This window comes from Pundamilia nyererei, unplaced genomic scaffold, assembly GCF_000239375.1.
Source record: "Pundamilia nyererei isolate P.nyererei 1_Seehausen unplaced genomic scaffold, PunNye1.0 scaffold00137, whole genome shotgun sequence".
Classification (NCBI taxonomy): Eukaryota; Metazoa; Chordata; class Actinopteri; order Cichliformes; family Cichlidae; genus Pundamilia; species Pundamilia nyererei.
In genome coordinates, this window is record NW_005187538.1 from 1,006,562 (window position 1) to 1,026,401 (window position 19,840).

At 39.1% G+C, this 19,840-nt stretch overlaps 1 protein-coding gene across 1 annotated transcript in view; it reads right to left on the reverse strand.

Annotated features, from left to right (window-relative positions):
• Positions 1-19,840, reverse strand: part of adamts7 (a disintegrin-like and metallopeptidase (reprolysin type) with thrombospondin type 1 motif, 7) — a 67,073-nt gene that overhangs the window by 10,177 nt on the left and 37,056 nt on the right. The window contains exons 12-23 of the mRNA XM_005743979.2: positions 18,450-18,619; positions 18,218-18,351; positions 16,770-16,890; positions 16,178-16,422; positions 15,629-15,770; positions 10,157-10,283; positions 8,456-8,669; positions 5,732-7,495; positions 5,290-5,442; positions 2,472-2,645; positions 1,376-1,522; positions 557-719 (exon numbers count right to left, since the gene is read on the reverse strand). Coding sequence (XP_005744036.1) covers positions 557-719; positions 1,376-1,522; positions 2,472-2,645; positions 5,290-5,442; positions 5,732-7,495; positions 8,456-8,669; positions 10,157-10,283; positions 15,629-15,770; positions 16,178-16,422; positions 16,770-16,890; positions 18,218-18,351; positions 18,450-18,619 — 3,554 coding nt within the window. The remainder of the gene's footprint in view (positions 1-556; positions 720-1,375; positions 1,523-2,471; positions 2,646-5,289; positions 5,443-5,731; positions 7,496-8,455; positions 8,670-10,156; positions 10,284-15,628; positions 15,771-16,177; positions 16,423-16,769; positions 16,891-18,217; positions 18,352-18,449; positions 18,620-19,840) is intronic.

A 19,840-nucleotide genomic window follows, 5' to 3' on the forward strand; every position in this document is an offset into this window, starting at 1 on the left:
CCTCTGGTGCAAATTACTGACCTCTGTCATCATTTTAGGTGGGGGAACTTGCACAATCGGTGGCTGACTAAATACTTTTTTGCCCCACTGTATATAACGGCTTTAGAGGAAAATATCCTCCATAATGTCTTTTTCCAGGGAAGGCTGTGTGCGTTTAAGCTAGACAAAGCTAAACAAAAGTGCCTGCTGCAGCTATCGTGGCACGGCTTGTCAGCAGAAGACTCCAGATTCGGAGCATCATGATACAAATAATACGACAAAGAAGACACGGGACTGTTTAGCAGCAAGAATCCTCTATCAAACAAGAGTGGACCAACATTCATCTCCAAAACTCCAGCAGCTGGTCTCCACAGCTCCCAGATGTTTACCGACTGAGGGGAGATGCTTAAAATGGCACATCTTCTTAATTTAAACACTGACTGTTTTATATGTTGTACTGTAGACAACATATAAGATTCGGCTTTTATTTACATTTTTTTTACAGCGTCCCAACTTTTGTGGAATTGGGGAAATATTTAACCAAATAACCATATTTTTTCCTTTCGAACGTACTCACCAGGCTGTACGCTCTCACACTCTTGCGTGTTACACTTTCGGGTGCTCTCAGGCGGTGGCTCGTGGTGACATTGAGCTTGATCAACTTCTCCATCTGTCTCAGCCCTGGTGTCAACACATTTAATAAGCCGATGCTGCACTCCAACTCCGCAAGAAGTTGAACACTGCAAGAAGAGAGGGAAACAATTTTAATGTGTTTTAAAGGCAAGTAAAACAACGTTTATCTTGTACAATAATATCAGTGTTTCCCAAACTCTTCTCCGAGTTTATGATTGACAAATAAGGGCCACATTTCAACTGACACCAGTTAGAATATTACAAGACGTGCAGAACTGCTTCAGCTGTCAGTTAGGAGGATAGTATATTTTTGACATTCTCAATCTAAAAGGTGAATCTGAGAGGTTACACTGCCTCAGCGCTCCTGATTGGCCCCGATTCACTGATTCTGACCTTACTGATTCTCCCTAAACTCTACTCAAACACTTGTGCTCATGCGGGTGTCTCATGAAATCCCCTGAAAGATTCTGGTCGTGTGACCAGGTTACATTGGCAATACACCGTGAATAGTCTGCAATGAACTCTTTTATAGGATTGCAATTTTTGTTTAAGGATTTCTACTTCAGGAAAAAAAACAAAAAAACGCTGTTTGAAATGAAGTATGAAATATCCATGATAGCAGGATGGACATCAAATTATTTTGTAGCCTTCTATGCAAGGTAATCATGATCCTTTCGTACCTCAAGCAATAATGCTTCATGAACGACAGGGATGTTCTCGTGATTTTGGTTTTTAAATGCAATCAACAATGCCTTCGTAGTACCTGTCCCCATGATCCGGTAAGCCACTGAGCACAAGGATGGCTATTACATGACTGGATGGTGCTGGGCTCGTGGTCTCTGTCGCATTGATCCTCCTCTGGACAGGTGACGATACGCTGCTGCTGACCTCCTCCGCACACCTCAGAGCACTGAACAACCCAGAGCACAACAGCAAACACATGGAGGCTGTAAATCTCAGTGTTTAGGTTGACTGATTGATTCTGTGGATTTCAGACATTAAACAAATCCAAGGGGATGTTGAAAAATCCACAAAACACAGCACCGAATTTTAAAAAAGAACAGTAATCCCCCCCATCAAAAACACCCGAGTACAACAAAAATAATTTGATGGCTTAAGTAAAAATTGAAAATAGATTCCATAAATACGCCACAGCCTGACACCTATAAGGCTCTTTGGTTTTCAGCATCTAGATGTGTAACCACAGCATTTCATAGCATTGTTAAAAGAAAATAAAACATCACGGCTGTGTTACTGGCACAACACACCTACACCAAATCATGACAGCCATGTGGACGCACCTCTATTATCTGTCAACTATATTGAGGAGCATGCCCATATTGTACAAGTAATAGAAGCTCTGCTCTTATACTTTGAAGTGTAAAGCCTTACAGCCTTGACTGAGATGACTGCAAAGCTTAGACGCAAGAAGAAATTTAAATTCAACAAGGAGTTACTACAGATGACATTTAATGCCCTTTTTTCCCTCTAAACTTTCCAAGAAGCTAATTTTTTAAAATTGATTTGATAAAAATTTAATTGTGGAGGCTTCTTCGACATTGATAAGCCATTAACTGTGACCATTTTTGTTACGTAAAGATTATGAGGTAAACCACTTAAAAGAACAAAGTCTTTGTCTTTAACCCTGCAGCCAAAGTCATATTCTTGAGTGCAGGCAATTATAGACAAACACAGTGTGTCTACCAGCTGACTCTTTCAGATTTTTTCCTTTTTTCCACTACAATGATAAAATCTAATGTTGCATTGCCTTCAATTTTATTGGATTGAGAAATTTTATCTGTGTATACAGAACTGCTTTTCATCACAAAGTCACTAACCCTTTGTTTTATATTACTGACCTGACCCCAGGAGGAGGTGTACCATTCAAGACATGGCTGAAGGTTACAGGGCATCGTTGTTTGGGGCCTGGAGGACATGGCTCGGCAGTGGAAAGGTCGAAGGGGTCTTTGGTCCCTCAGGTCAAAGCACTGAACCTCCCGCAGTTTAATGCCGCCTTCACAATTCTTGGAGCACTGTGAAAACACATGGCCCAACAATTAGAGACAGAGTAGTCTTCTGGCACATGCGAATTTGACCACGTGTTTTTTGTACCAGCAGACTTGCTGCAGTTTCTCTCCATTTAAAGGCCTTTAAGCCAAACTGTTGTCTTTTCCACTTTTTGTTCATCTTTTTTCTGTTGTGCCTGAAAGAGCACATGCCAGTAAGCAGTAACTATGTGTTGTGTTGAGCTTACCAGTAATAGTTTTGTGTAACAGTTGAGAAACGGCTGCAATTTCAGCGTGTTAGCCCATTTTCAATGTAATGTTAGCCTTGAGCTAACTGCTAGATACCTGGGGCAAATATTCAGTAAAGTTTTCGGGATATGTTTTGTGTTTAGGTGAGATGTGCATGAAGTTTAATGACTCAGTGTTTGATATTGTAAAAGCAAGTCAATGACATCATAAATATAACGTGTTGTTTTTTTCTTTCTGTATCACAGTGCTTCTGACAGTAAACACTTAAAACGTACCAGCTGACTCCTGGATGCGGACTTGTTGTTAGAAATCAGCTTCACACCTTAGTGAAGGCAGAAAAGGCACAACTTCACTTACTTCCAAGATCTGCAAAGAGCAGAAAGTCTAAAGAGGATGAATCATCAGCAACACTTTCAGTATAAAGGGCAGCTTTATTGTCTTGCTCTTTATTAGCTTGTAGCCTTCATTAGGCTAACCCATGAATATAAAGAAGCTTATTTGCAATGTGATTTTAATGTGTTTTTTCCACCCCCAGAAAGCTGGTATCTAGTCAGGTTAGTCAATGGATGGCTTTAAAAATGGATTACCAGCAATTCTTGTTGCCTTTAATTTAGTATAACTTAAACCAGATGATCAGAAGTGTATTAATCCATGAAATCTTTAAACAAGCACAACTTTCTTCTCATTGCCCAACCTGTCCAAAAAGGTACAACTTTAACCTATCACTCTCAGTTTTACACAGAGAGCTGGAAACAAGAAGATTTAACACAAACAAAATGATGGTTTTCTTCTGCCTTTTGTACCATTTCCATATGGTGCTCGTTTTCTTACCCAAATCTGCGTTTACAGAACTACACAACTCGATTTCTTCCGTTGTATGGAACAGGTCCATTGCAAAAATATTTTCACATCACTCGTTTCTCTAGTGCTGGTTTAGCTTATTGGGTTGGACAGACGACCCATAAGTATACATGCATTGGTCTTTCTTCTGTCTTCTCTCTTCTACCCCATTACAACAGAGTCAAACTGTCTCTGTATGTATTATTGTAGGGTCTACCTTACAATATAAAGTGCCTTGAGGCGACTGTTGTTGTGATTTGGCGCTATATAAATACAATTGAATTGAATTGAATTGGGCACAGAAACAATGGTCTAGCTCTTTTTTAAGAAATCTTTTTGTAAAATGAACACTCGTGTTTACTTGAGGCAGATTTATTTATGAATTGTTTTTTTTATAAATATTTTATAAATTAGCAGTTTTCTTAGTAAGCATTTCAGGCTCCAATATCTAACAGCCAGTAATGATATAGATGAAAAACTTGGTTTACTTCTATGAAAAGGTAATATGTCTAAAGTCTGCACTAAGATTGAGAGTATGAATCCATCCTCATGGGGAAAAACAAAGGTGCCATGGCAACAGGATCTAACACTGACCTCCCCGGGGAATGTTTTCATATTTCTCTTTGCATTAAACAAAGTCCGATTCAGTTTAAATTGGTACATCATTTGCACTGGTCAACGGTGAAACTTGTAAAAAAACATATCCTAATGTTACCCCAGCATGTTTACATTGCCACGAAGCTCCAGCTACTGTAGCTCATATGTTTTGGGACTTTGGAATTTTTGAAGATTTTCTTTCAAAGCCCTGTCATTTTTGTGCAGAAAAACAATAACACTGTCCGTACATCTTCATTTTCAAGGTCTCTTTTTTTAGAGCTCATGGTTCCTGCAGCACAACCAAAAACAATCGCTTTTGCATCTTTATTGGCCTGAAAACATTTTCTCTCTGACAAACCTCCATCTTTCAACATGTGGATGAAAGAAACGCTTTCTGTGACTTTTCATTGAATGTGTAAAAAAAGAAAAGGCGGCAAATCACAATGCAATGATGTTTATTCCTTCCATAAATGTATACTAGCTTTATCTTATTCATATCCACCTCCATGTATTATATCAAAGCTGTTTTCTTTTTCTTTCCATCGTGTATCTGTAATCCCAGGGGGTGGGGAACATTGCATCGGTTTGTTTGTTTGTTATTGAAAAACTATAAAATACGGCTGCAAAAAAATAAGTCTACAGCCACGTCAGAGTCTGCATGAGGCTGAGTAAACACGACACTGAGCTCAATGCAAACAAAACATCAAAATGCCAACATGCCCACATTTATTACACCATGCATAATGTTAGCTGTTGTCCAACTTTGAACTAGAATATCAGACACAAAGCTTTGACTTGCAAATCCAGTCGGAGATATTAGAGTTCAGTCTAGACCAAAGTCGTAGACAAATCACCGTTGCCTAAAATCCTGCCGTAATAAAAAATAGTAAATAGAAAAGTCTACCTTATTACAATTTTATTTATTTAACTTTTGATTTGTATATGATATATACATATATATGATATATAAAACAAGTAGTCTCACCTTACTCCATTCCCCAATTTTCCATGTAGAGCATGGGCGCAGGTAACACCTCTGGGCAGGTGCGGGCCTCTTTGCGGGATCACAGTCCGACTGTGATCCAGTACTGCAAGTCAAAGTTCTCCAGATAGCACCGAGTCCACAGGTGGTGGAGCACTGCTCGTAAACATAACAACTCATATTAGAATCGTTTTGTGCTGCACAATTTGATGGCTGGATGCACAAAGAACACCAGCACGCACAAGAAAAGCTTGTGGATAAGAACACATTTGAAATTTAGAGATGTTTTCGGTATTAAAGCAGTTTATTATGTACGTTGACGCTTGCTGTGTTAACCCTAGCTCAAATCTTGTCCCTAAAGAATGAAGATAATGCTTTTATTTTGTGTTTTTTATTTGCCTGGAAAATAAAAGCAGGTGTAATGTGTAAATTATTTCATACGTACAGCACTCCAGTTGCCAGCAATCCAGTAGGCAGCTGCAGTGTTTTGTGTGTGGACGTAAGTTTGGACAGATGTTAGGACAGCTGGAACGGTTGGCAAAAAGGCCACAGCAGGTGTGGGCGACTCCGAGTCTTGTGCTGATGTTGTGCTGTGTTGAGGAGTGGCTCCTGAGTTTGTTGAAACCTGGTATGAAGAGCCAGGATCACTGTTAATGCCGCTCCTCACCACGGGTGGAAAGGCTATTTCGTTGTAGTCATAATTCACTACATCAAACAACGGAGCTTGAGATGTGGGATACGTTCCAGTTGTTTTAGTGAACTTTGACAGAATCGGTTTCATCATATGCGTTGGGAAATCAGCTGGAGAAAACTGAGTAGGAGGTATGATTGCTGTTCCAGTTAATGATGTGGAGGCCTCTTGGTTACCTGAGATGAGCAAAGAGGAAACAGGGGGAGGAATGGATTTGTCAGAGGCAGGAAGTGAGGTTGTGCTGAGGTCTCTGTCGGTATCCCGTGAATAATTCTCGGTAGTGGCGTATAATGTATCAAAATTAGTCTGATCCGTGTTGACATCATCCATTGTGAAGGCATTTGAAAATAATGTTGACCCACTGGCTTGAGGTATTTCTGCAGTATTTTCATCCAGAGGAAATTCAGTCTTAATCTGAATTGTAGTTTCTGATGTGGGGGGACCTGAAGGTTCTGGACTCTCGACATTATCTTGGTCTGCAGAGATATAGTCATAATTATCATATTCCTTTGTTTCCTGAGCCCCTTCAACAGTAGAGTCAGGAGTATTGATAGCTGTTTGTTGTCTCGGAGTAGAAACAGTCTGCTTTGGAGTCATAGTGACATCCTCAGTGTGATTTTCCTCCTCACTGAAGCTGTCATAGTTATTTTCAGCCTCCTCTGCATATTGCCCCCATTTCACATCCTGTAAAGGCTGCTTTGTAGTGGAACCCAGACTAGGCACTGCACTAATGTTTTCAGGCAGCCACAGAATGCCATGCTTCTCTGCCGCTGGTTTTGATTGCTGAGTTGTAGACAATAGTGGAGAGTGAGTGGTCGACACAGGCAGAAGAAAATCCTCAGAAAGATAGTCATCCAAGTTTTCAGAATTTGTTTGCAAAACCTCTTTTGCCGCTGCATTTTTACTGTCCTTTGTTACGTTCACTTCTGTGTTCTGAGGATTTTCTGTTTCCAAAGTGTAGGCAGTGGGCTTTGGAACGGCTGAAGTAGCTGTGGGAGTGGCTGCAATTTCTATGTGAGCATCTTCTTTCACACTGTGGGTTGGCTCGACCTCCTGCGAAACACTCAAACCGTGACTGACTGAAATGTTTCCATTGCTCTCAAAGTCATCTGACAAGTCTTCATGGAAGTTGATAAAGTTATAGTCATAGTAAAAATCATCCACCGGGACATAGTTGTCCTGAGAGTGATCAGTATTTTCAATGTTGTTGTGGTAGTGGAAATCTCCCTCAACGATGTCATTAAGGTCGTTATGAACTCTTGGCTGCTCTCTGGTGGTGCTGTACTTGGCAGGAGGTTTGACTTCGGGTATGGGGTTTATTTCATTAAGCACTTCTTTGCTGGACCAGCCACTTCCAGACCAGTCGAAACCTCCAAAATTATCGACAATCTGTGGACATTCCTGGATGTAGCAGGTACTGACAGCTAAAGGTTTCTTTTGGGGGTCACAATCAACCCCTGTGTTTCTAGAGCAGGTAACATTACGGTGACGTACTCCACTTCCACAAGACAGTGAACACTGTAAGAGGGAAAAAAAAGAAAAGACCAAAGCATTATTAAGCCATGCAACAGCTCTGTAGATTTACAATGTGCTTAAAAAACATAACAAAGACTGTAAAAATGTGTAAAGCTCTGTTGGAAAACAATATGATGATGTCTTCCATAGCGCTGGTACCCGCATCAAGCTCAGGTTTAAGAGCTGTTCCAGGACAGCTGGGCAGCACAGGACTTCAGGACCTTAGGACTGATGAGATCGGGGGTCTAGACTTAGTGTAGATGATCCAGCTGTCACCTCACCAGTCATGACAGCCATGTGTCTAGGCAGGTTAATCTGAGAGGAGGATGGACAGCAGGGAGTCCTGAAATGGAGGTAGCTGAGGAAGGCTAAGGAGGTGCTAAGATTGGTGCTGTGTGGGGAAGGGCATCAGCCATACCTTCACTTAATTATCTTTCTCAACTAGTCCTTGTCACAAACAGGCTGAGCAGTTAAGACTGAAGGAGATGAATATCTAAACCATACATTTATGGTCATCCTTCAAACAGCTGTGGAGAAACAATTTGGTCTGGACAAAAGATTTCCATATATCCATTCAAAAAGGCCTGGCAAAAAAAAAAAAGTACAGAGAAATGCTGAGAATAGGGAGAGGTCAGGGTATAAATGCTCACATTTAAACACCCTTAAATCTGGCTTCTTGCCTTATTCCACACTGTGTCTATGTGTAATAGAGTCAGAGAATAGTTACACAAAAGACATTTAAGCAACCAGCAGTGTCTTAAATGATCAGTAACACTAAATGTGTATAACAACTGAATTATATTTCAAAAAGCTTGAGATGTGAAAATTTTCTGTGCGAATGAATGCTTTCAAAACAGAAAAAACTAGAAAACTTTCTCCACGATTAGTAAATAATTCATTTTCCCCAAATGTGAAGGTTGCTGTCTGGTTACACCTGAACCTCAGATTCTGACCCACACTCACCTTTGACCAGCTGCCAGTGGTCCAGTCTGCTGGGCAGGGGATGTGTGTGTTGCAGGAGGATAGTGACTCAGGTTTGGGGATGTGTTCACAGTTACTGGGCTCCAGGGCTTTCTGCTCCTCCGCACTTAATGCTTGAATGCAAAGAACTGTCCTTTTAGTTTGGCCTGAGCTCCCACAGCTCGCTGAGCATTTCTGCCACTCCCCAACCCACCATCTACACAACAAGACACAAAGATTACACTGATTTCAAATGCAATGCTATGCTTTGTGTAGAATAAGAGTGTATTTAATGACTGTGACAATAAAGATGAGTCTTGGTGGTTTTAGATGGCTGTACGTATGTACGTACATACGCACATACATACATACATACATTTTTTTTTAATTATCATGCAGCAATGTAGTGAGCATTCATTGTATATTTGTTTTTTTTTGTTTTTCAAAGTTATGTTTGACATTTAGTTTCAAGCAAAAAAAGGCTATGCATACATAACAGTATTTTTACCCTTTATATTGCCGATTTTTTTACAGTGAGAATGTATCCATCCATCCATTATGAATATAAACCTCGCTGCCTGTATTTGATGTGTGTCTGTTGTAATTGACTTTTATAGATTGACCATCGACACTGGAAATAAATATTCTCTAAAAAAACTGTTATAGAGTTTCTACATGCAAAATCTTTACTGGCATGTTTTACATCTAACAGAGAAATAAAGAAGATATTTTTCACTCACTTTTTAACAAAGCATGGCAACAGCAGGGAGCTCTGCATATTTGATTTGTGTAGATTTATTTTATTTTATTTGTTTTACATCGGACCTTTTTCCTTATGCAACTCCAAAGTTTCCTCACAGAAAACTAAAAGTGGCAAACTTTGTCTTTGTAAAAAAATCTAAACATTACTAAATATAGAAAAAAATCATCTCCACATGAATATGTCTGTGAAGGTTCTCTGTCATCCAGGTCATTGTAGTCTAAGGAGCTTGGAAAGAAGGCGCCTGGTCCTTGAAGTTGGTTCACCTCTCATCCGAAGAAGCTTCTTGGATTAGAGGTGAAATGTCTTTAAGGACGCTTTCTTTTCAAGCTCCTTAGACTCTCCACATGAACTGAAACAAACAAACAAATAAATAAATGATTAATTATTTCTGCAAAACATTTTTTTGTTATTCATAATTCAAGCACTGTCTTTTGAACATCAACTGTAACATCCCACAAAAGCGTAAACAATGGCACTCCTGCAGCCTCCATAGAGAAGGGTTGATCCACTGGCCAAACATCCTTTTCCAAGAAGACACTGGGCCCTTAAAACAAGATGATAGGCTGTACTTTGGTGGTGTAAAATGCATGGAAGTAAAAATGCCTGCTGGCTATTTCACTTCTCTTGTCTTGTCCAATTAAAAAAAAGTCAAAAGGTAATTTTTTTGAAAAAAGAAAATACATAAAAAACAATTTGTCTTCAAAGGCTTGAAAAAGTAAATTAAAATAAATGTCAAACTGCAATTTTTGAGTTAATTAAAAACTGTTACAACATGGAAATTTATTCTGTAGAATAATATTAAACTTGCTGTAACTTTAGGTTTGGCAGCTTTGATTGTTTGATGATTGTAGAGCACGCAGAATTTTTGTGTGTGCGAGGGTTAAAGTACCAACACTGCACGTGTCCTTTTGTAAACCTGGGAGACAAAAAACCCAACTCACATGGCTGGACAAGGATCCTTATTACAGCTGGTTTGGTTGTGGTCAAGTCGGGTTAAGTGGTCACAGAAGTGCTCCTCAACTATCCCAGTTGTCTTTTCCACACAGTGGATAATCTGCCTCTGAACACCTGAAATACAGAAGAGAGAAACTTTCTGTGACATCTAGTACACAACTTATAAATGATTATAAGAAACAAAACAATAAGTGTCAACATATTTATCCGTTACACATTTTAAAAACTGAATCCGATACCAAGGGCTGTAAAAAGATGTTAACAGACTAAACTAAAGGATTACATTTACAACATAATTAAAAATATGGGTGGAAGTGGAAAAACAGAGCTGCACATTTTAATGTCCATTTTATTTGCAAACCCGTTCCATAGCTCTCACAACAAAAGTAATTTTGAACCATTTAACATTAAGAAAAAAGACTGCTACACTGGCACATTTGTGTTTTGATTCATTCACTTCATTGTGAAATGGTGTATGCTGAGATAAATGCTGCGAGCAATGTAAATGAGCCAAAAAACGAAGACGAAGAAGAAAAAAACTTATGAAACACATTTTGAATCTTTGCTTTAAATCCATTTTTCAGAACATCACTTTAAACCCTAACATAGTCAAAGCCTATTCCAGTTGATTTTAGTTCATGGAGGGGTTGGTAATACGTTTACCAAACACGAATTAACTCACTTGTATTGCTCAGAATTGCTTAAATTTACTACAGTATCACACAATTAGTCTTAAAACCCACAAAAAACCCAGTATTTACAACATTGTCATGTTAAGCCACCATGTTGCAACTGACTGAAGGCGACTGAGGCCAGACTGGTGGCTGAAAGCCAGCACTGCTGGCAAGCCTGACTGGACAGAGGTACCAAGATGAGGTTCTCCAAGCTGTAGCTGTGCCACTCTTGTGGCTGCACACTGTCCTGTGGCTATTTCAGCAGGACAATGCCTCCTATCAGAGTAGCGCCAGCCTTTCAGGATGACTCATATCCAAAACCTTCCTTGGTCAGCATTCAGTCCCGTTGTTCCTCCTATTGAAAATACCTGGGGACACGCTGGCTCGAGGTGTTCATGAGAAGCATCACAGTCAATAAACCATTTTGCAGATAAACCAAGAATCTGCATTTTTGTGACTAATATATAAATATTTGATCTAAATCCATATGCCTGTGGTTAGGCAGTTAAGAGCTATCGTTCTATTTCAAACATATGGACAACCAATAACAGATTTATAAACAAACACACTAGTAAAAGTAATTTAATGGCAACAAGGTAAATAAAAATAGTGACTCAAGATGAGTTAAGAAGAAAGGAAGAAAGAACTGTGAAAAAAAATTAAAAATAATTTTAATGATGATAGGTTTCCTTTATTTAAGCGATATATAGAAAATTTTAAAGCCCTTTTTTAAAAGTCTCTGTAGGCAGTGTTTGAAATATGTGCATGTTTAAACGTGAAAGGATTCTGATTAAATATTAAACGTTTGAACAGTCCTGTTGAATTTTAACAGTATGCTGAGTACCAACTGCTCCAGTTCCAGTGATACCTTTGCTTTTACATGTAAAAAATATAACGAAAAATCGACCAAATTCTCAAAGCTTCTCGAAGCCTGTGTCACGTAGCTCTTGTCATCCAATATTTTACAAATTTGTTGGTTGTTAATTTTAGCCACCTGACGCTAAATGGTTACACCACAAGAAAAGATATCAACAGAATCGTGGTGTGCATATACGGATGGTGAGTCTTTATGGTTTCAAAAAGCACTGCACTAACTGTACCTAATAGGCTGACAACAGGTTTATCTCATGTGATAACGCTCTCCATCATTCCTCTCACTCTCCTGAGGGGACTTTCATCCTGTCGAAGCAGAAGACAACCCTCGGTTCACAGCGCCCTCTGCTCTGATCCTGCTGAGGGCCACAATGCACATTTGATAGCTAATTTACACCTTCAAAGATACATCTTAAGGGTCATGACAGCTATGTGAGATTGGAAGCTGCACAGAGACAAAAAGAAGAAAAGAAATGATATGGGGGGGGAAATACAGAGAAACACCCCATATTGATGACATGATGTTTGTGGCTAAATTTAAACACTACTTGGACAAATAATGTTGTCTTATCATGAATTCTTGGTACACCGAGAAGCTTATGAATGTGGGTAAAACAGGGACACCCAGGGAAGATAAAGAATCTCCAGCTAGATATACCATTGTACTGTCTTGTTATCGTGTACTAACTAACGAATACTAAAGCAGATGAGGTTATTGTATTAGCTCTTCTGTACTGCTGCTGCTGCTGCCCTTATGGCATTTTCAGAATTAAGCCTTTCACTTCCAAATCTCTGAATCCCACCAAGTCTAGACAGCCCACTCAGTAAAATGATTTCCATCAACATATGCAGATGTTTCAGCTTTGGTGATCAGGATGAAGAAACTGAGTGGCATCCAAATATCTCTGATGGAAAATGAATCATGTTTTAAAGCCAGGAGCGATCTGAACTCTGGGAAGAAATGGTCAACAAACACAAGGAAAACGTGGAAGCGCCACATTAAGAAGAGCGCTGTTATATCGTGAGGCTCAGACTTTTTTCCTGCATAGCGGCGATATTTATCACTGAGTCACCACGCTATAAAAAATTGTCCTCTTTGAAAAAACAAAACAAAAAGACTAAACAATAAAGCATTATCAATGCTTTAGTAAAGGAACACAATGTGGTTTGTGTGCAGTTTTTACTTGAAGCGAGGCTCAATAGGAATTTCCTCGCTGGTGGTTGTAAAGTGATATTTATGAAAGGATCAACAAAGGCAGTAATGAAAGACACTCGGTGAAGCTTGTTATTGTTACAAGTATTGGCATGATTAAATTCATCCAAGGCCATCACTCTTGAAAATGCATTTGAAAGCAAAGTCAAATCTTATTTTTCATTTGTCTCCGAGAACAGGACAACAGTTTCACTGATTTAGTTTCACTATCATTGAAAAGGCTCTGACTGATCTTCAAGCTCAAAACAACACCCCTATTTGGGAGGTTAATACAGATTTCCAGGTTATACAGATAAATGATGTCTAATAAAATAAAAGCCTGAAAAAAGAAGAGGAAAGAAATATCTAAACACTGAGACTACTTGGCAAAATTGGACAAGCTTTAGGGGTTGCAGAAGCTTGTTGTTATACCCATTTGGCAGTTTAAAATGGATTTGGACTTTGAACACCATTCAATTACGTATTTTCATTTCCTTTTATCTTATTGAAAAAGAAGACATACACTGGTGCTTTCCAGAAACAGAAGTCAGAAGGGATAGAGTCATTTTTATCCATATTTAAAACAACATTTAAAGAGCTATATGACAAATAAAGAGTTACATAAATGAGGAATGAAGTAAACCACATGAAAATACCAAAGATGCAATCCTGAAAACACACAAAAAAGTAAACACAGAAACTCTACACCTGGTATCGAAAAAATCTCCCAGCTTTAATCTTTATGTTACAATCTAACACTAACCAATCTGAACTTCAATCTTGTTACCAGATCATCCAAAACCAGAGGCAGACTGGTGCTAACTATGTAGTGACTTTAAAACAACAACAACAAAATTACACAAAAAAAAGTAACGACAGAAAACCTTTCATGCCCACATTCGCACTGACGGGCAGTCTGGAATCAGCAATAAACCTAAACCCAACTAGCTGGATGTCTGTGGACTGTGGGAGGAAACCCGATTACGCAGAGAGAACCCACACAGACACGAAGAGTCCACACAGAAAGGTCTCAGCCAAATGGTGGATTCAAACACAGGACCTGACTGCTGTGAGGTAATATTGCCAAGAACCATGCCACCATGGTGACATACAACTGACAAGTGACATTTGGGGTTTAAATGTTATGGTATACAGCAGCGGTCCCCAATCCCCGGGCCACAGACCGTCTGTGAGTCGTTCGGTACCGGGCCACGAGAGTTGAGGTTCAGATGTGTAATTTATGGTTTTCATGGTTTTTATCGTTAGCTCGGATTCCCTGGGTCTTTTCCCGTGTTGTAGTTTTGTGTCTTATTTTGAAAGAAATATTTACGTGTTACCACAGCGACCAGAAAGTATTAAGGGGCAGAGAGGAGGACGTTACTCTCAATGTTGTTGGCGCATTTCAGGAGGACGCTGCTGATAAAGTTACACAATTACACAGTGAATTCCTGTTTATTATTATATTTGCAGCATACCACAGTTTTTGTCTTGGTTGTATCATTTTATTTTGTTGTATTTATCCGCATCACCTTAAAGGCCGGTCCGTGAAAATATTGTCTGACATTAAAACGGTTTGTCGCGCAAAAAAGTTTGGGGACCACTGCTATACAGCATCCAGTTGGGCACTAAAACTCCTAAAGCCCCACCGACTCCCTCAGTGTTTTCTTGGATACATAAAAGTACAGCTTCAGTGCTACGACAAGCTTTAAAAGTTGAGAAAACCAATGTCAAATCTAAAAGAACCACGCGGTCAAGGTGTCCGCGAGTATATGTAAAAGGGATGAAAGGACTTGTCAGAAAGGCATTTCTTTCTTCTTTATGAAACTCCCCACACATTGGGAAACGCATAAATCCTGAGTGGGGTTACACAAGGCTGACAAAAAAAGGTCTCCACCTCCACCATAATCTTCTGTATGTCTCATCTTTGTAACCTGCAAAATGAGTTTGATTCATTACGCGACAATTTGACAACCTTGTGACACTCAACTGAAAAATGAGGCCATTACAGTACAAAAGGAAGATGAGCAGATGTGAGAAGAAATTAAGAAGGCGAAATCAACTGCAGGGCAAGGCTCTGGGAGGGGGTCCATCCATCAGGGCCACACGGGAGAGTGGAAAGCGATAAGAAGCAAAAGAGAAAACAGGACGGCACAGCGAGGGCAACAAATAGCAAACAATTGATCATACTGGCCTCTTTAATCTTAACAAGATTTTTGTATTTGAAATGTGTGAAGCAACAGCATAAATGCTTCTTCATCATTCATCATTCTTCATTCTTTTGTTGTTTCTCAGAAACTATTCACTGTCTTGTGACAAATAAAAGTCACCTCATGTTTGACCCCTATAGTGAGCCTTGCTTCGCTGGCTAGAGCAGAATATCTGTAAATCAATACAAAACTGTTCTGAACAACCACTTTTATCCTGTGAAGAAACACTTTTTGTGTTGATGGGAACAGCCTCGTCCAGGATAACAATGTCTCCACGAGAGCTCACTCATGGGTTTAATGACTCTGAAGATGAATATAAATCATCGATTTCACTGGTCTTCACATCATTAAACGCCTATGGGAGATTTTGAACAGTACGCTCCACCTTCATCATCAAAACGGTCTCTATTCCTCCACATGCAAAAATAGTGGCATGTGGCACATTTTCCGCCATAATCTCTCTCACTCCCCGTACGTTTGCCCACTTATGTATAGCAAAGCTGTTTCTCTTACCTGTTCCGCAAGTAACGCTGCATTCAGTCCACGAACCGTATTTCCAGTAGAAAACTGACAGCGGGGTGTTGTTCTTTTCGGAGACATTTTGACTGATGGTGTACTCGTACCTCACTCCTGGATTGGCCTCCTGAAAGAGAAGCTGTAACACACGAGAGGAGAAATAAGAAACGTTTCATGGCAACAGAAAGTGAGGTGCAAGGTAGAATCAAAAATAGTTATGCTGAGTGGTGAAATTTTACTTCCCTCACCATCTCTTATGTGCACAGCTATAGACTATTTCCAGTGTCAACAAAAATTATTATAGTTACTACATTTGCTTATTTGGAGCTGAACTGTATGCAGTTTAAAGACTTGAGTTTAAAAGTTTTAAATATGATAGTTACTCTTAAAAACCACCGATGTAGCTGAAACAATTTTTTTGTCTTCATGAAAGTAATCAAAATGCAAAGGACTTTGTTTCCCAGCCTTTTCATATGGGAATAAACAGAGTCTTTCTCTATGACTTAGAAAGGGATAATGCATTTAAAACCGTGGGTTTACTCATACCTGAATCCACAGAAGCTCTGTAGTGGGCCCTGGAGATGTCAGGTTTTCAAGCTGTCCGGTCCTCTCATAGGTGAATACTGTTCCAGCAGCCTTGTATTCTCCATTCCACTGGATCGTCCAGCCACCATTCAGGAAATACTTGCTGGGATTGTCACTTCGGAGTGCCAAGAAATTTCCAGCTGCTCCCAACTCCTCAATGTGAATGTCCCAGGCTCCCTCTGGGATCAGTCCAATGTCTACATAGCCTAAAAAGACGTGAAATTTTAGTGAAAGAACAATCTTTGTGAAATAGAAATACAAGTATTCTGATACACGGTGTTTTAAATGATGTATCCACAAAAAAGACATTCAAAAATGTTACAACTGTAAAAAACATACTATTTTGGGAGGTTATAATCAGTTTTTTCTCCCACAGCATATGTTAAGACAACATCAAATAAATCCTGAACTCTGAAACAGAAACAGCTCAACTCAGTTTACCCATCATCCCTTTTGATTTCTTACACCTGTTCTTTGTACACATCTTTGTGATATGTCAAAATAACTTTTGTGAGTAGGGTTAATGTAAAAAACAGAAAAGAAAACAACATACCCAACCCTTCACTCTCTTCAAATGTTTTCCTCACAGTTGTACAGGTGGAGCCGTTACCATTGCACACTCCACAGCGATCCTCTATAGCAGTGGAATCTATCACGTAATCACAGCCTATATTCTGTTAGAAACATGCCACAAAAATGATCAGTATCACGATAACGGACATTATGTAGCAAATGTGACTTGGTGACCCTTTGAACTGTGGTAGTTCCTGTTACATCGCTTTCTAAAAGCCAGAAAAACAGCAGAGGCTGTCTCATGTACCTTTGACTTGTTTGGAGTGGGCAGATGATGCAAATGAAGCTCAAAGTAATCCTTAATATTATAGTGTAGTATTTATTTATTTACTTTTTAGGTTGGGTTTGCTGGATACTGTACTCTGGCATGGTGCAAATGAAGGCGCAACATGTAATCCAGATAAACAAAAGGCAGCAGTTGAGCTGGATCAGGTGGTTCTCTTACTTAAGTCCATGTAAACAAAGTTTGACTTTGGTAAAAGAACAAACACAATAGCAAGAAAACATGGCTATTTTTAAGCATGCATTATGCAGAATTGCATCTAGATAATATATTAAATAATATATCCATTAATGTTTAATTACATCACTATCTTGCTACCTAACTTATGGATTTAGCTGCCAAATCAATAAACTAATTTTAACTGTGCATCTCAATATATTTCTTAATTATGCACGTGCAATGGCAGAAGGCTATTCAATTCTATTTTATTCTATTCTAAAGTTAAAGCTAGGCAAAATAGCAAATAAATAGATATTCATAGCACAATAATACTACTGAAAGAGTCGAAAGCAACAGAAAACTGAGTACCTCAAAGTTGCATTTATATACAATACTTGAAAAAAGGTATGTACTTATTTTTTAATTCATTTATTTGACCAAACTTAGGATGGGAACATGCTTCCCGTGGTGTTCTTAGATTATACATGTGAATAATACTTGCTTTTTATGTTGCGGAGAATTAATTTTTTTGAATCAAAAACCACAAATGGGTCATCTTCGACAAAGAGAGTGTGGGTGTGTGACAAAAATGTCACAAAATGTCATGAAGTCAGAGACTGCTGTCCACTCGGTACCCAAATAGTGTCTGTTTCAATGACTGGCATTTTAGCCCAGGGCGATAGGCAAGAACAGGCTGCTATCTTAAGATAACAGCCTCCAGATTTGTTTCCCCGTCTTTCCTTCTTTCTTTTTCTATTTTTTTTAATCAGCATGCTTATTGTGACCCAGAATGTCAAATGTACAAAATTCGCCAGCAGAGAAAACAAGACGAGCACCAACTCAGTTTACTGCATGAGCGACAAAGCACAAACGCAACAGAAGAAAAAAGATTCCCATCAATCAATACAAAGTTTTTTCAGTCAAAAGAAGAAACACCTTCAAACCTGAGGACAGTATATATAGAATGCCTTGTATTGCTTTAATACCTTACAAATGCTGTTGATGCATATATCTCGCTTTTTGTTGCCTTCATAACAAGGCGTCCCATCAATGACAGCATCGCGCATCTTCTCAGAAAAGTTTTCATTCAGTGGACGGCAGTGCAGCTCACAGGGGTTCACTGTTTTCAGAGAGAGAAGCGGTAACAAAGTGTTGGCGTGAAAATGGAAATTTAAAAAACAGAAGCAACAGCGGCTGACTCAAATTTAATCCGCTCACCCGTGTTGATGACTGCCTCCCACTTGTAGAACTTGCCCTTGTATGGCTGACTGTTGAAGTGACTACACTGGATGTCCCTGAACGTGGGCAGGTGATGAAGACAAGGTGTGGTGTTACAGATCTTGTATCTCTGTCGCTCTCCCAGACAATACTTCCCTCTGTACCTAGGACTACAGAACAGGGAACAATGTTATTTGAATGCTTTTGTACTTTTTTTTGAACAAGCATAGGAAGCATTTGTCTCTGAAGCACAGAACCAGTAGACAAGCAGCGGGTAAATTTAGACATTACAAAGGCCTATACAGATGTATTAGAACAAGCCACATAAACATGTGAATAACAATTATGGGTTCGCGGCATAAAAAGGAAGTTTATACATTTATCTAATCACCCTAAGATCGTTCGCCTGTCCAATTTTATGAAACAAGCAGTCAAATGTACAGAATATACTTTTTCAAGCTGCACTTATTTGCATTTTCACTGCCAAGCTTTAGCAGAGCTTCAAATATGTTTCTCAGTTTTGGTGAATAGCAAAAACATTGCATGTTTAAATCTTTGCAATGAAACTACTGTAAGAACTGGGGTTCTGCAGTTAATTACGTTTATCGTCTATCGGAATATTACATGACATCATCCTTTGCTGACATTACAACATTTGCTGACATCCTGTTGACATATTCCAGTTATTCAATTTTCAATTCCACAATTACATATTCAATTATATATTTAAAAGAAATTACGCAGCTTAACCCAGATCACCTATAGAGCATGAAACTGATCTGCTGCACATAGAGATCAGCTATAATGCAAAACTACAGGGCGGGCCATTTATATGGATACACCGTAATAACATGGGAATGGTTGGTGATATTAAAGTCCTGTTTGTGGCACATTAGTATATGTGAGGGGGCAAACTCCTCAAGATGGGTGGTGACCATGGTGGCCATTTAGAAGTTGGCCATCTTGGATACAACTTTTGTTTTTCCAATAGGAAGACGGCCATGTGACACATCAAACTTATTGGTAATGTCACAAGAAAAACAATGGTGTGCTTGGTTTCAACGTAACTTTACAATAAATACACATATTATAAGAATATGATATAAAACAGTTGCCTGCATATGAATTTTGATAATTATATTTTATTTGAGTTCAAAAATATTTTTTACTTTTACAAAGAAAAAAACAAAATCGCTCCACCATGTATTTTTCCTACTTATACAGAACTAGTCTTTGCTCGTCTTATGTGTAGGGTTGAAAAGTCACATGCCTTCACCTTCAGTTTCACTCTGCCTCACTGCCCAAACCCATCTCAGGTCAAATAAGAGCTCAAAGCCTTAACATCAAGACTTTTCTACATTTCGGTATCGAACCGGATCCTTAAATCACTT